Raw genomic sequence first — 14,382 nt, 5'->3', positions numbered from 1 at the left:
CAGTTCTAATTTCGGATCGAGGTAGTCAATTTATTTCTCATTTTTGGCGAAGTTGCTGTCGGTCGGCTCAAATTGATGTGAGACTTTCGACCAGCCACCACCCTCAAACCGACGGACAAACCGAGAGGACCAATCAAACTCTGGAACAGTATTTGCGCTGCATGCTACAACAAACTGAAAAAACTTGGAAAGATATCCTTTGGATAGCCGAATATGCCTACAATAACTCTGTCCACTCGGGAACTGGGAAGACCCCGTTTTTTCTTTTATACGGTAGTCACCCTCGAACCTCGGAGTTGGATCCACTCCAAGATCTTGGAACACCAGCAGTAGACCACCTGCATTCTACAATCACCCAAGCCTTTAAGGAAGCCGTTTATCACCTTCAAAGGGCTAAAGAACAATACAAGAAAGGAGCAGACCAACATCGGAAGGAAGCCCCCCAATATCAAGTAGGAGATCAAGTCTGGTTATCCACCAAATATATACCTCTAAAAGGACCACGCACATTCAACCCAAGATACCTTGGTCCCTATTCCATCACTACCATAGTAAATCCAGTAGCGGTCAAGTTGGACTTGCCCCCTCACATGAAGATACATCCGGTCTTCCACGTCTCTCTATTAAAACCCGTGCAACCTCAAACCCGACTAACTACATCTCCAAAACCTATTCTAGTTGATGGAGAACTCGAGTTTGAAGTCAAAGCATCCTGGATTCCAAGATCTCCAAATCTAAACTATTTTACCTGATTGACTGGAAAGGCTACGGTCCCCAAGAAAGATCCTGGGAACCTGCAGAATATGTCCACGCGCCTCGTCTAATCAAAAGATTTCATCGAACATTTCCTAACAAGCCCAAACCCCCGGAGAAGCCCGGTTTGGGAGGGGCCTTGAGGGGGGGTGCTGTCATGATCTCTGCTTCCAAAAGATCAGGACTTGCCCGACTCCCTTGGAAGCAGACCCATAACCCCGGTTCCGAGTGCCAGCCAGTCCCAATTGGGACCTTTTGGACCCTGTCCTGGCGCCAGTGGCACCAGGCTCATAAAGATTCCCAATCCCAGCGCTGGAAGCGCCGGGCTCATAATGTTTGGGTGGACTTACCTGCAGCAGACCATGCTGCTTACTTACCTGCCAGTTGAACCCCTGATCCTCTTCTGTTTGGGACTACTTTTCCTGTTGGGTGGGGCAGGAGCCACTCCCTAGGTTCAGAACACTGGAACTCTTCTGGAAAGCAGGAACTCTTTTCTTACCTAGGCGTGGCTGTAGAAGGAGACACCTAAGCACTACAGGAGGCTATTTAAACCACACCCGATGGATGAATCTTGCTTTGCGTTATTCTGCATTATCTGCAGCAGAACGCTCATCGTGTCTTCTGCTTCTGATCCTGGGCCTAAGGGAACAAAGGCTTACCATCCTGGAATCCAGTCTTCAGCAGCACCTGTAAAGACAAAGAAAGAACAGGTTAGCACTACGGTCTTCAGTGGCAGCGCATCTCTTACCTGGTCCATCGGCTGTCACCAACGCCTCGCGCTGCATTCCGGCATCTGAAAGACAAAGGCTTACCTACTCTTCGCATGCTCCGGAGGTCTTCGCACTGCATTCCGGCATCTGAAAGACAAAAGCTTACCAGCTCTTCGCACGCTCCGGAGGCCTTCGGCGCTGCATCCCGCATCTGAAAGACAAAAGAAGGTGCGTTTAAAGACATTGGGCAACTTTATTACTCACGTGCCATACTCCTTCCCACGCCGAATCCAGTGGGTATTCCAGCACCCTTCAGCTTCTCTAAAGCTCCGAACTTGTACCTGCAAGATAAAGGGACAGTCAATGCGCATCGTGAAGCAGGCTACAAGCGCTTACTTACGTGCTTCCAGGCGCTTCTATTCCTCACGCGGGTTCGATCCTCAACTCTCATCAGCCCGCCATCGCCGGAACCCTGCAAAACAAGAGATATCATTACAAAAGACTTTTAAGACATTTGAAGTGCCCAGAATTTACCGTTCGTGCAGTTAACGACGGACAGCAGTCCTCTGAGGTCAAGAGGCCTGCACCCTTATCCAGTGAAGAAACTGGTTACGGCACCCTGCCCCGAGGCAGATGGAGAGCTCGGCGTTCACTTACCTAAGGTGAGGGCTTTAACCTTTGGGGTTCTACAGGAGAAGAGAAAGGGAAGAGGAGAGAGGCACCCAATAACCACAGTCCTTTAATCCCATAATTTCTATCTGCAGACATCTTACTCTTCGAGTCAGACATACAGTGCACAGAGGTCCAGCCCAAAGAGCCAACCGTGTGTTACACATCACCTTTGAAGATACGGCATTCACCCAGTCAAGACCGGCGCATCTGCGGGAATCAGGTGAGCGTTACACATCCTGACTGTAGCCCTGAATTCCAGAGTTCCTGATGTGCGCCAGCGGTAGCCATGCTTCACGGAGCGGGAACTGACCAGACAGATGGAGACCATAGCGGAGAATGCAGGGGAACTGTTCGCCACCAACCACAGGCGGACTAACCAACTCTGCAAAAATGCTATATGGGTGGCACAGAAGGTGTTGGCTGTGGGACCCGTCCCACGCACCCAAAGAGACTGCCACAAGCGGTGAGATGACCTACGCCTGCGGTTCCGGAACCTGCTTTCACCCCACAGGAAGGAATGTATGGCCACTGGAGGTGGGAGGGCCTTCCTAATCACGCTGATGCCGTGGGATGAGAAATGCAGCAGTGTGCTGCACCTCGAAGGAATCGAGGGAGGGAGTGGCAGCAGTGAAGGCTGGTGCAGGGATGCATGCAGAGGGCGGTGAGTACAACATACCACACCAAAATAACAATACACAGTGGCCAGGGAAATGCAGCACACACTACATGGAGACATGTTCAACTGTATGCCACCAAACCACATCCAACCCATAAAATGGCCAAACAAATGGGTGTTGCCCAGGGGTACCCAAGCCAGGACTATCTTCCCCACCTTCAGTGGCCTGTACATTAGTGCCCCACCTGACCGGTGAAGGCACCGAAAACGTTCTTTAACAGTCAAAAGGTCTGCTTGATTGCTGTCCGTGTACGGATGTTCGCGTGATTGTATGCTATTTTCTGCTGATTCTGGGGAACTCCCAGGGGTCATCAGCCATAGTAGTAATGGATACCCGGAATCACCTGCATGGAATGGGGCACAGGGAGGGCCATTATATTCAAATGACTGGACAGTGCATACATATGGGGATGTGAGTGGGATGCATGCATCTGGATCTGTGCACTTGCAGGCCCTCATTCACCTTGATGCACCCTGTGACGGGCAATGCTGGCCAGGCCATGTGTAGGTTCTGTCTCCCAAGGATGGGTTGATGGGGGTGGCTTGAGGTAACAGGAGGGACTGCCCTATTCGTGTAAGGACTGAGGGCTCAAGGTATATGAAACGAGGGGGTACCCTAACACATAGCATTAGTGACATTTCATAGTTCAAAAGATGGCAAAAGTTGTTTGAAGGGTATAATAGCTTTAAACAATTTGCTCTTGACACCCAATCTCAAATCTGTTTTGGATTTGCAGGGTCAGTCGCAAACATTCAAGGAAACATGTTTGTTTGCACAGCTTTATTAAATTGGCTGTTAGTTGACTTTTGTTACTTTTTTCATTTTTTACTTTGTTTGCTCTTTTTTTATATATAAATACAGTGCAAACAATGTACAGACTATCGTGTTTCTTGATACATAAATACATAGAAACACACAGGTATTTAGTGAAAGCCAGACAATAACATATAAAGTGCAGAGGCCTTCAATACAAGTTGAAGGTGGTCTGATGTGTGCATTCTTAGCATTTGAAAACAAGAATTCACCAAAGCTAATTAATCTTTGTTCAAAACCTAACATAAAATGGACGCAAGAGATGACCAATCCACAGGGGCTGGGCTGAGTCGGGATATGATGGGTATTGTGACATGACAGTGATGCATTCTGGTACCTGTAGTGCATTGCTAGAAACACTTGTGTACAGGCGCCTCATACATGACTTATCATGTCTCATATCTTTGCATGTGACTGTCTGTCTGTGCTCAGATTGTGATGGTGTGGCCATCCGTTGACACACATGGTAGATGCCAGTCGTGGCCATCCACTTTTGCGTGCAGATTGTGTCCCTGCAATGGCATGGTTGCTGTGGGTCATGCACTGGTGCCAGTGAATGTACCCTCACCCCAGTGCCCTGGTTCCCAATCGACTAGGTGTGTGTGTTGATGCCATCACTCACCTAATAGCCAGGTCTGCTGTCCTCCCCCCCCACCCCCATGTTGGAGAGTTTACTTCCAAGATACAATCTTGCGCTGCTCCCCCGAGGACCGTATTAGCACGGTGTACCTAAAGCCTTCCAACTTAATTAATCCATCTTTGAACATGACGCTATACAGAATTGCAGGATAAAGGTGACTACCGTGTAGTGATCCTTATCAGCCACCCGGGACGCTTCACCTAAACAGAATTACAGTCTGGTCTAGATGCTCATACTCTACTGATCAGAGAAGAGTACTCGGAACAAGTTACACTGCAACCGTTCCGTTGGGGAGATACACCCTCTGTCACTCGCCATTGAAATATCTGACACCCTGTTACCTATAATTGGGTGTATTTGGAACCACTAATCTGGTGACCCTTGTTGGGTCTATACCTTGGAAACACTATACCCCTGAAGAAGTTCCTGAATTAAAACTAATAATTGTAGGAACGAAAATGTATGGTTGACGTCAACACTAATATTAAGTGTTTTGAATGGGATCAATACCCTTACACGTTGTTAATAGGGCAGTATGAAACAAAAGCACCAACCATAGTCACTTGATGTTCTAGTACTCTATAATTTGGTTTCCTTTCTTCTCTGATGTGGTTTTTAAATGCGGTTATTAGGATTTTGATTCAAGAAATAATATTGTTGTACCAAATTATGTTTACCTTGAGTGTGTTGTAAATGGGCGTTTTTTTTTCATTTGTACTACTTTTGCACTTTGCACTTTGGACAAGGTAGACTCCCTTGAGGCTTCTACCATCATATGGAAGCTATTGCACATGTCACTTTGGGATATTTTAAATGTTTTTTTATGAAGTTTTATTAAATTGTCTTTTATAATTGTGTATTAATGTGTATGACCAATTGAAGTGTGATCTGGTTGAATTCTCCATGCACACCTTTACTAGTGTATATGATGTTGAGTGAGCAAAAGTGACTTATACCCTCTAAGTCTAGTAAGTTACCTTACCTAGTCCTATAAAACAGGGAGTTTGTTTTTCATAAGTAAGATATTTTTGTATCAGGTTTACTCCCTCCTCGCTGATACCCTTTATCCCTCCTGTTTTGAATCAGTCCCCCATAACACGCCATGTACGCAGGCAGGGTGCTGTTCCACAGGACCATGGAGTCATGGGTTGCTCCCGGGAAGCGGCAGCAGCACTGGGTGATTGTCAAGTCTGTATCACAAGCAACCTGCACATTCAATGAGTGGTACTGCTTACGGTTTCTATACACCTCCTCTATGGCGTGGGTAGCCACAAGCTCTATATGTGTGCAGTCCACTGCTCCCAGTACATTAGGCATGCCCGCAAGTGCATGGAAGCAGACCTTGCTAGCATTGACCTGTGCCTGTGTGGTTGGTATGGCGATGTACTGGGACACATGGCACAGGAGGGCATCCAGGACCTGCACCAGCACAGTTGGAAATGCAGGCTGCGAGATGCCTACTGAGTGCTGGAATGTGCCTGTGGCAAGAAAATACAGCCCTGACGCCACCTTCAACAGGGAAGGTATGGCAGTCCGGATGCCTATGATGCTCTGGATGTCATCCTGGATACTCCCCACAAGTTCAGAATGGTCTCCCTGTTCAGGCAGTATAGTGTATGGATCTGCCTGTCAGTCAGGGCCCAGGGTGTGGCCCTTGTGCAGGGTATTGGTGCACACCTCCAGGGCTCCACTTGTATGTCATTGTTCATCTGCATTCTCCTTCTCTTCTTACGCCTGTAATCATGTTGCCACTGATGCCGCTCCTGCTCATTAAGCTCCACTCCTGCATGCAGCACTTCTAGGTCCATGACTACTGCTATGAGAGGCCGCATGGTTGTGTTGGCCAGTGTGCGTGTGGTACTTTTCAGCAGTCCTAGTGCTCATTGTGTGCAGCTTGCTGCATTGGGTGCACCTGTGGCCTGTTCCTCCACACCTGGGCCTGGTTACCACCTTCTCTGCGGTGCTGGTATTTCCAGCACGGTTTTCCCAGCGGCACCGGCATTTTCAGTGATGCTGCCTTGTTACAGTGGTGCCGGTGGTTCTGGCATGGCTTACGGAGGGTCCCATTACTACCGGCGACAGTAGCACAGTGGACGATGTTACAAGTGCCGTTGTTAGCGGCATTACTTCTCATAGTGGTGCGGTCCAGAAAGAGTGCCGGTAATTTGAATTAGCGGCACGTTATTTCCGGACCGCCACACTTGTAATGAGGCCCATTGTCTCTATCACAATCTAAGCCCTTTGAACCATAAACAGCCATGTTCACTGTGTGTCTTGCCAGCACTGGCCGTTCTGATTTAACAATGAAAACTAGCTTAGGATGGGATTTTCCATCCGGACAGCAGTCAGGATGGGGAATATTGCAAAGCGAATGCATCAGTATAAGTGCAGTTTCAATGTAAAGTGTGGTTACACCACACCCTTTTACTGGTGTTTGGTATAAAATAGTCCTTTCGTTCAGCGTGTCTGGCTTTTTTATTTTTAAGATTTGTGCTCCACCTTTCTCTTTGCTGTGTTCCCACATTCATATTCGTGTGCCATAACGTACTCTCTGTCATCCTCTTTCTCTGCAGAACTCCTTGGTGGCCTGCGAGTTCCTGCTGCAGAACACTGCCAGTGTCAACCAGCCAGACAGTGGTGGAAGAGGTCCCCTCCACCATGCCACCATTCTCGGGCACACTGGGTAAGCTATTAAAGCCTGCAAACTATCTTCAGGGAACCCTAAAAAAGATAGTAGTTCCACTGGTCCCTGGCCTGCTCTGTGAGGGAGGCATGCCACCTTTTTGGGCACATGTGGTAAAATGTAAACATGTGCCACTGTCATGGGTAATGCTGGATAAGAAGGGTCATGTTATCGCCTTTGGACCACAAAGTTCTTGACAGTCCACTATTCTATGACAAACTGTTGTTTTTTTTTAATGACATATCACAGTTTTGTCTTTTAAGTGTATTACATTTTACAGCTCTGCAGCCATCCTCATTCATTGTTTCCCACCCAGTGTTGGAGAAACCTTAAAGGCTCCGCGGAGGATTATGGGCAGTGGGTTGAATTATGAGCCACAATGGGTCTCCTGGCACTAATTCTTGTACAATTTGGGGCATGAAAACCCATAAAGTATCTATCTTCTGGAGGGGTAAACCTGTGTTTTCAATGAAAAGTAAATGATGTTTTAATGAACCTCAAACTCTTGATGATGGATATCACCGAAAACCTGAATTCCCAACACATGGCACTGTCGCCATGACATTCCTAAACACCTCCTTTGCCTCTTTTTCCAAAATGGGGTCTTACATGGATTCACATGCTATGAATATGCCTCTGTAATATAAAGCGGTGTAATATAAAGCGGTATTGTGGTATTGCTTTAAACTAAAAACTGCTTGTAGCATAGTATATTACTGTCACTTTGGGTCATACTTCCCAGCCAATGAAATTGGCCCTCCTTTGCTCCACCCCTGGTGGTCCATCTTCAGATTCTTACTGCACATTTTTCTGTTGGGATTCCTTGAGTTTCACTCCTTGACTTTCTCAGGATTTCTTGCCTATTTTTGATTAAAAATCATATTTCTTCATCCGTCCCCGTAGTGACCTGTCGGCAGCATGGACGCGTTGCTGGTAGACATCCCACCTTCCGTCGGATTTCCAGTTAATGTGAGGCCGCAAGCTGAGTTTTCGGCCAACTGCATGCGCCATGTCGGAGGCCGAGAAGAAGTGCCTCTTAAACGCATGCTCAAGATGTGGTCAGAAGAACATCTACATGGAATACCGTCATCAGAAGTGCATCTATTGTCTGCACCCGGACCACATTATAGAAGGATATCCCCTCTGGCAGTCCTCGAAGACGAGGAAGGATCGCCATCAGAGGTTGGTGGCGTGGCTTGAAGAAGGTAAGGCCTCTGACTTGGCATCTGTACTCAGTCATGCCTCTTCCAGGGATAGCAAGCCCAAAGACCTTGCTCTCTCTGAGAAGAGGTCGAGGTCCTTTTGAGGATGCTTTCAAGGAGAAGGTACCTAAACAGGCAGAGTCATCGAACCTCTGGCTGTGGCGTCTGTCATCTGGATCGACGACCACCATGAAAGAGACTCCGTCTTTGTAGGACTGGAGATCGTCCACTCCTTCACAGTCGACCACTCAGACCCCGTCAACGAACCATCACTCATCGTCATCAACCTCGTCTACGACCCCAGGGACGCCGTTATCCAAGTCGTCATTGTTGATGCAAACTTGATTGATATCTTCCGCCAGTCTGACGGTGTTTGTTTTTGTCCCAGCAACGTACTCGCCGACATCTACAGTTACCATCTCTATGGTAATGATGGCTACTTCCATGGTAGCATTGCCTCAGCACAGACTGGGTCTGCGCCGACGGCACTACCTTCTCCGAGTGTGCCTATGATAGCCACCTTCCCAAGAGGTGTTAGCATTGACAGAGTTTTACCATCAGCACTCCCTTTTCTGCCAAAGCCCACTGGGTTCCTCAGTTGCAGACCACATCCCCTGTGAGGCCTCTAAGGGCATCTATTCCCACTCTTTCGGAGGAGGAAGAGGAAGATTCTCTGGAGGACATCTGTCTAGACAAGGGGTGCACAACTTATTTTGACAGAGGGCCGAAAGTACCTTACATGATGGCTATAGTGGGCCGAAAAGTAAATGTGGGTGGGGCGGTAGGCGGGGTGGGGCGTGGTGTGGCAGGAGTCTTTTTCAACCCCCAATTTTTATTAAACACATGGAAAAAGAATACGTTTTTGAGGTGTAATATTATGTTATGTTACTTTGCATTTATGTAGCGCCTTATATACCATTGGTATGGTCTGAAGGTGCTGGTAGGTTGAACACCCTTGGGAACCGAAGTTCAGGTCAGTAGAGAGAGTAGAGAGAGTCAAAGGTGCGTGTGAGCACCGGCTATGTGTGCAGCTGGTGCAATATTCGTGTAATAGCTGCTTCTTAGCGGGAGGTGTGGCGGTTGAGAGGTGAAGAATATGTGTTTGTTCTGGCAGGATTTATCCAGACCGATTGTGGCTGTGTTAGGCCTGAGGAGAACGCCTGGCTGTGGGGTGCATAACCAGCAGTGTTTAGTTAGTGATGGGGAGTATGAGGCAGATGTTGGTATGAGAACAGTTATACCGAATGGTGACATAGTATCTCTGTGTTCTAGATGAGTGGTGGTGTAAAGAAGATAGTAAGCGTGGTGATGTGAGACGGTGGGTTACATGCTCATTGAACGTTCCACGCACTGCAGTCTGCTCCACGCACTCCAGTCCGCTTCATTCGCGTTGTTTTATACACTTGTATTTCACCTGTACCTCGTATTTCACCTGTACCATCCACATACTTCCCGGTACCTTTCACATATTATAACAGTACCTTCCACATACTTAATTTGTTCTGTCCCCATATTTCCCCCTTCCATCCACATATTTCATCCTTCCATCCACATATTTCACCTATTTCACCCACATACGCCACTTGTTCCCTCCACATACGTCACCCGTTCTATCCACATACGTCACCCGTTCCATCAACATACATCACTCGTTCTATCTACATGCGTCACCCATTCCTTCCACAAACTTGATCAGTTCCGCCCGCTCTAGGCACTTAACGGCTCTACGCACTCATCCGCTCTACGCACTCATCCGCTCTACGCACTCATCCGCTCTACGCACTCATCCGCTCTACGCACTCGCACGCTCTACGCACTCGCACGCTCTATGCACTCGCACGCTCTATGCACTCGCACGCTCTACGCACTCGCACGCTCTACGCACTCGCACGCTCTACGCACTCGCACGCTCTACGCACTCGCACGCTCTACGCACTCACCCGCTCTCATGCAATCCTCCGCTTTCATGCCCCTTACGCTCTCACGCCCCCCTCCGCTCTCACGTATTCATTCGCTCTTACGCACTCGTCTGCTCCATACATTCGTCTGCCTCATACATTCGTCTGCTCTACCCACTAATCTGTTCAACACATTCATCCACTCTACGCACTCCTCCGTTCTTACTCACTCCTTCGTTCTACACACTCCTTTTCTCTGCATACTCCTCTGTTCCACGCCCTCTTCCGCTCTGCGCATCTATCACTCTGAGCATCTATCACTCTCTGCGCCCCTAGTACTCTTTATGCACCTATCACACATGCGCACCTATCACGTTCTGTGCACACATCCGTTCTGCGCACCCATCCGCTCACGCACTCGTCCGTTCCTGGCACTCGTTCGCACTATGCACTCGTTCTTTCATACTCACATCTGCTATATGCACTCATCTGCTGTACCAGGTCGTTCGCTCATACGCTCTCAACCACTCAAAACACTTATCTGCTCTATACACTTGTCCGCTCTATACACTTGTCCGCTCTATACACTTGTCCGCTCTATACACTCGTCCGCTCTATACACTCATCCGCTCTATACACTCACCCGCTCTATACTCGTCCCCTCTGCACATTCATCTGCTCTATGTACTCCTGCGTTCTACATTCTCCTCCGCACTTACGCACTCATCTGCTCGACACACTTGTCTGCTCTACACATTCATCTGTTATACACCCTATCCGCTCAACATACTCATCCGCACAACATACTCGTGCGTTCTACACTCTCATCTGGGCAACACACTCATCTGCTCAACGGATTCATCTGCTCTCGCCTCGCACTCATCTCTTCCACGCGCTTCATTCATTCTAACGAGTTCATCCGCTCCATTCACTTCGTTCATTCATCTGTGCATTATTGATTTCGGGCCAATTCACTCGCCATACGCACTGGATCCGTTCTGTGCTCACTATATTTTTCATGCACCACATTCGTCTCATGTACTTGAGTCGTCTATTCTGTATTTTCCATTTATGCCATGCATTCATACAGTCTGTATCATCTGTCTGCTCATTAGTCTGTTGTATTCATCTTTCTGTCCTCTTCTTTTATTCTGTTCGCCCATTTTGTTCATTGCACTTGCTTGTATTCATCTTTCCATCCTCTTCTCTTTATTCATTTCGCTCATTTTGTTCATTTTGCACTCATTACATCCATTTCATTCATTTAAACCTCATTACTCTTTTTGTATGATTTATTCTTTTTATTCACTTCACTGCTTTGATCTATTTCACTCGTTCTATTCTGTTTGTCTTTTTTAGTTTTCATAAGCGGTTATTAGTTGTCGCATTCTCGCATGCATCTTGGTGTTGTATTGTTATTTGGCTTATTCTTGTTCAAGATCTAGTAGTTTGTTGGGTTGGTGTTGTTGAGATGCTGTTGTTCAGTTTGGGTTGGTTTGCGTACGGTTTGTTTTTTATTTGTATTTCAAACTTATATTTTGTACTACACATTTTCCATTGTTATTTATTTCGATTTAGTTACTGCATATCGTCTGTTTAATTAAATTATATATTTTATTGACACTTGATTGGACAATCCATTATTTTGGACTGCTATACTTTGCTGTTTGGATTGCCCAAGAGGAGTATGGCCTTCGTTGAGTCAGGTTTCCACAAAAAGCAAAGGATGTACATCTCCTAACTGTGCCCGTTTTAGATTTATTTTTGGGTTCACTCTTGGAGTGCGATACTATGTCCCATAGCCCCCACCCCTCAACCAAAATACTATGCCCCATGACTCCCACCCCTCATGCAAACACTGCCCCAAGACACCTGCCCTCATGCAAACACTATGGCCCAAGAGACCCACCCCTCAAGCAAACACTATGCCCCATGGCCCCCACCCCCCAACCAAACACTATGCCGCATGCCACCAAGCATGCACCATGCGTACATACTCATACAGACCCCAACCCCCCACCCCCAACTCGGCACAAAAACCCACAAGCATACACCCATACAGACCCGAACCCCCCACCCCAACTCAGCACACAAACTCAGAAGCATACACCATGCACCCATACAGATCCGAACCCCCCACCCCCAACTCAGCACACAAACCCACAAGCATACACCATGCACCCATACAGACCCGAAACCCCCACCCCCAACTCAGCACACAAACCCACAAGCATACACCATGCACCCATACAGACCCGAACCACCCACCCCCAACTCAGCACACAAACTCACAAGCATACACCAATACACCCTTACAGACCCGAACCCTCAACTCAGCACACAAACTCACAAGCATACACCATGCACCCATACAGACCCCTACCCCCAACTCACCATACAAACTCACAAGCATACACCATGCATCCATACAGACCTGAACCCCTCCACCCCCAACTCACCAAAAAAACTCACAAGCATGCACGCATACAGACCCGGACCCCCCACCCCCGCATCTCAACATACACTGAACGTGCACACAACAACAACAACAACATACATTCAGGCAGACCCGAACCCCCCCCCCCCTCCAAACCCTCCAGCATCTCAACATATACTGCACTTGCACACAAAAACAAACATTCAGGCAGTCCGGACTCACCCCCGCATCTCAACGTGCACTTTCACACAACAAACACATTCAGGCAGACCCGACACACACCCCGTCCCCGCATCTCAACATACACTGCACTTGCACACAAAAATAAACATTCAGGCAGTCCGGACTCACCCCCCACACCCGCATCTCAACGTGCACTTTCACACAACAAACATATTCAGGCAGACCCGACACACACCCCGCCCCCGCATCTCAACATACACTGCACTTGCACACAAAAATAAACATTCAGGCAGTCCGGACTCACCCCCCACACCCGCATCTCAACGTGCACTTTCACACAACAAACATATTCAAGCAGACCCGACACACACCGCACCCCCGCATCTCAACATACACTGCAGACATACAAATACAAACACCCATACACACCTGACACACTTCCCCACCCCCGCATCTCAACATACATATAAAAACAAAAAACACAGTCGGGACGGACCCGAGGCGCGCGCGCGCGCGCACACACACACACACACACACACACACACACACACACACACACACACACACACACACACACACACACACACACACACACACACACACACACACACACACACACACACACACACACACACACACACACACACACACACACACACACACACACACACACACACACACACACACACACACACACACACACACACACACACACTCTCTCTCTCTCTCTCTGCTGGAACGTTGGCGAGGCTTCTGGCACTACGGCTGGAGTGGGCGTGACAAGGCTGAAATGCCTTCCGACATCACGCCTTACTGGCCACACCAGCCATAGTGCTGGCACTCCATTGGTACAGCACACACGCACTGAACTAATGAGGGCCAGTGTTTTGTCCGGCCCAGAAGACAACAAAGACTTTACTAATGGAGGGCGGCCGATGCTGCTTGCGGGCCGCCCTCCATTAGGAAAGTCTTTGTTCCTGGCCGGCCGGACAAAACGGCATGGCGGGCCGCAACTGGCCTGCGGGCTTTATGTTGTGCACCCATGGTCTAGACCAAGAGGAGGGTCCTGGTGGTCTTGTGGCGTAGCCAATGCAGCCAGCTCGCCCTATGAATCACTGGCCTCATGCACTGCTCCCGACACCTTCAGCACCAAGCTATGTGTACTTGGACATTTTGACGACTCTCCAGACTTTGGCCACAGAGATTCAGCAACGCCTACCGCCTGTGGCTCCTTATGTGCCAGTGGTGCCCGGCCCAGCTCCTGTTGCTAGTCCACCAAGGCAGCCGCTACCTGATCCTGACCATGCGGGTGGTATTATGAGGGAGGATCACATGGGAGGAGATGGCTGTCGGGGAACACTCCATAAGGGGGGACGCAGTATCCTTACCTTATAAATGAGGACGAGCACATAATTCCTGACTCCTTAATGGATTGTAAATTGTAATTGTAATTGGTTTGTATAATGCGCTTAATACCCAGAGTGTTCTAAGCACGGACACAGGGATTGAACCTGTGCTGCTCTGTCATCTTATAGGACCCAGAGAACCCTTCATGCAAAACAGTATGAGCAAAATAACATTCCTACCTCAAATACACATAATTGACATTTAACATCTTGCTACTTTGATGTTTTTCTTCTTGACAACAATCCTATGGACCTACAACTGATAGGTCCCAAAGAATCCCTAAAAAAAACTAGACAACAAATACAGC

General features: G+C 48.2%; 1 protein-coding gene across 4 annotated transcripts in view; it reads left to right on the top strand.

Moving 5' to 3' along the window:
• Positions 1-14,382, top strand: part of ACAP1 (ArfGAP with coiled-coil, ankyrin repeat and PH domains 1) — a 671,900-nt gene that overhangs the window by 605,388 nt on the left and 52,130 nt on the right. For 3 of the 4 annotated variants that reach the window (XM_069645604.1, XM_069645612.1, XM_069645621.1), the window contains one exon: positions 6,839-6,948. In XM_069645604.1, coding sequence (XP_069501705.1) covers positions 6,839-6,948 — 110 coding nt within the window. Of the gene's footprint in view, positions 1-6,838; positions 6,949-7,851; positions 8,023-14,382 lie in introns of those variants that run through there. The other variant, XM_069645630.1, reaches the window with a different exon arrangement.

Source organism: Ambystoma mexicanum, chromosome 1p (assembly GCF_040938575.1).
Source record: "Ambystoma mexicanum isolate Mex_15411 chromosome 1p, UKY_AmexF1_1, whole genome shotgun sequence".
NCBI lineage: Eukaryota > Metazoa > Chordata > Amphibia > Caudata > Ambystomatidae > Ambystoma > Ambystoma mexicanum.
Note: the sequence above shows the minus strand (reverse complement) of the source record. Positions and strands in the feature narration are given on the sequence as shown.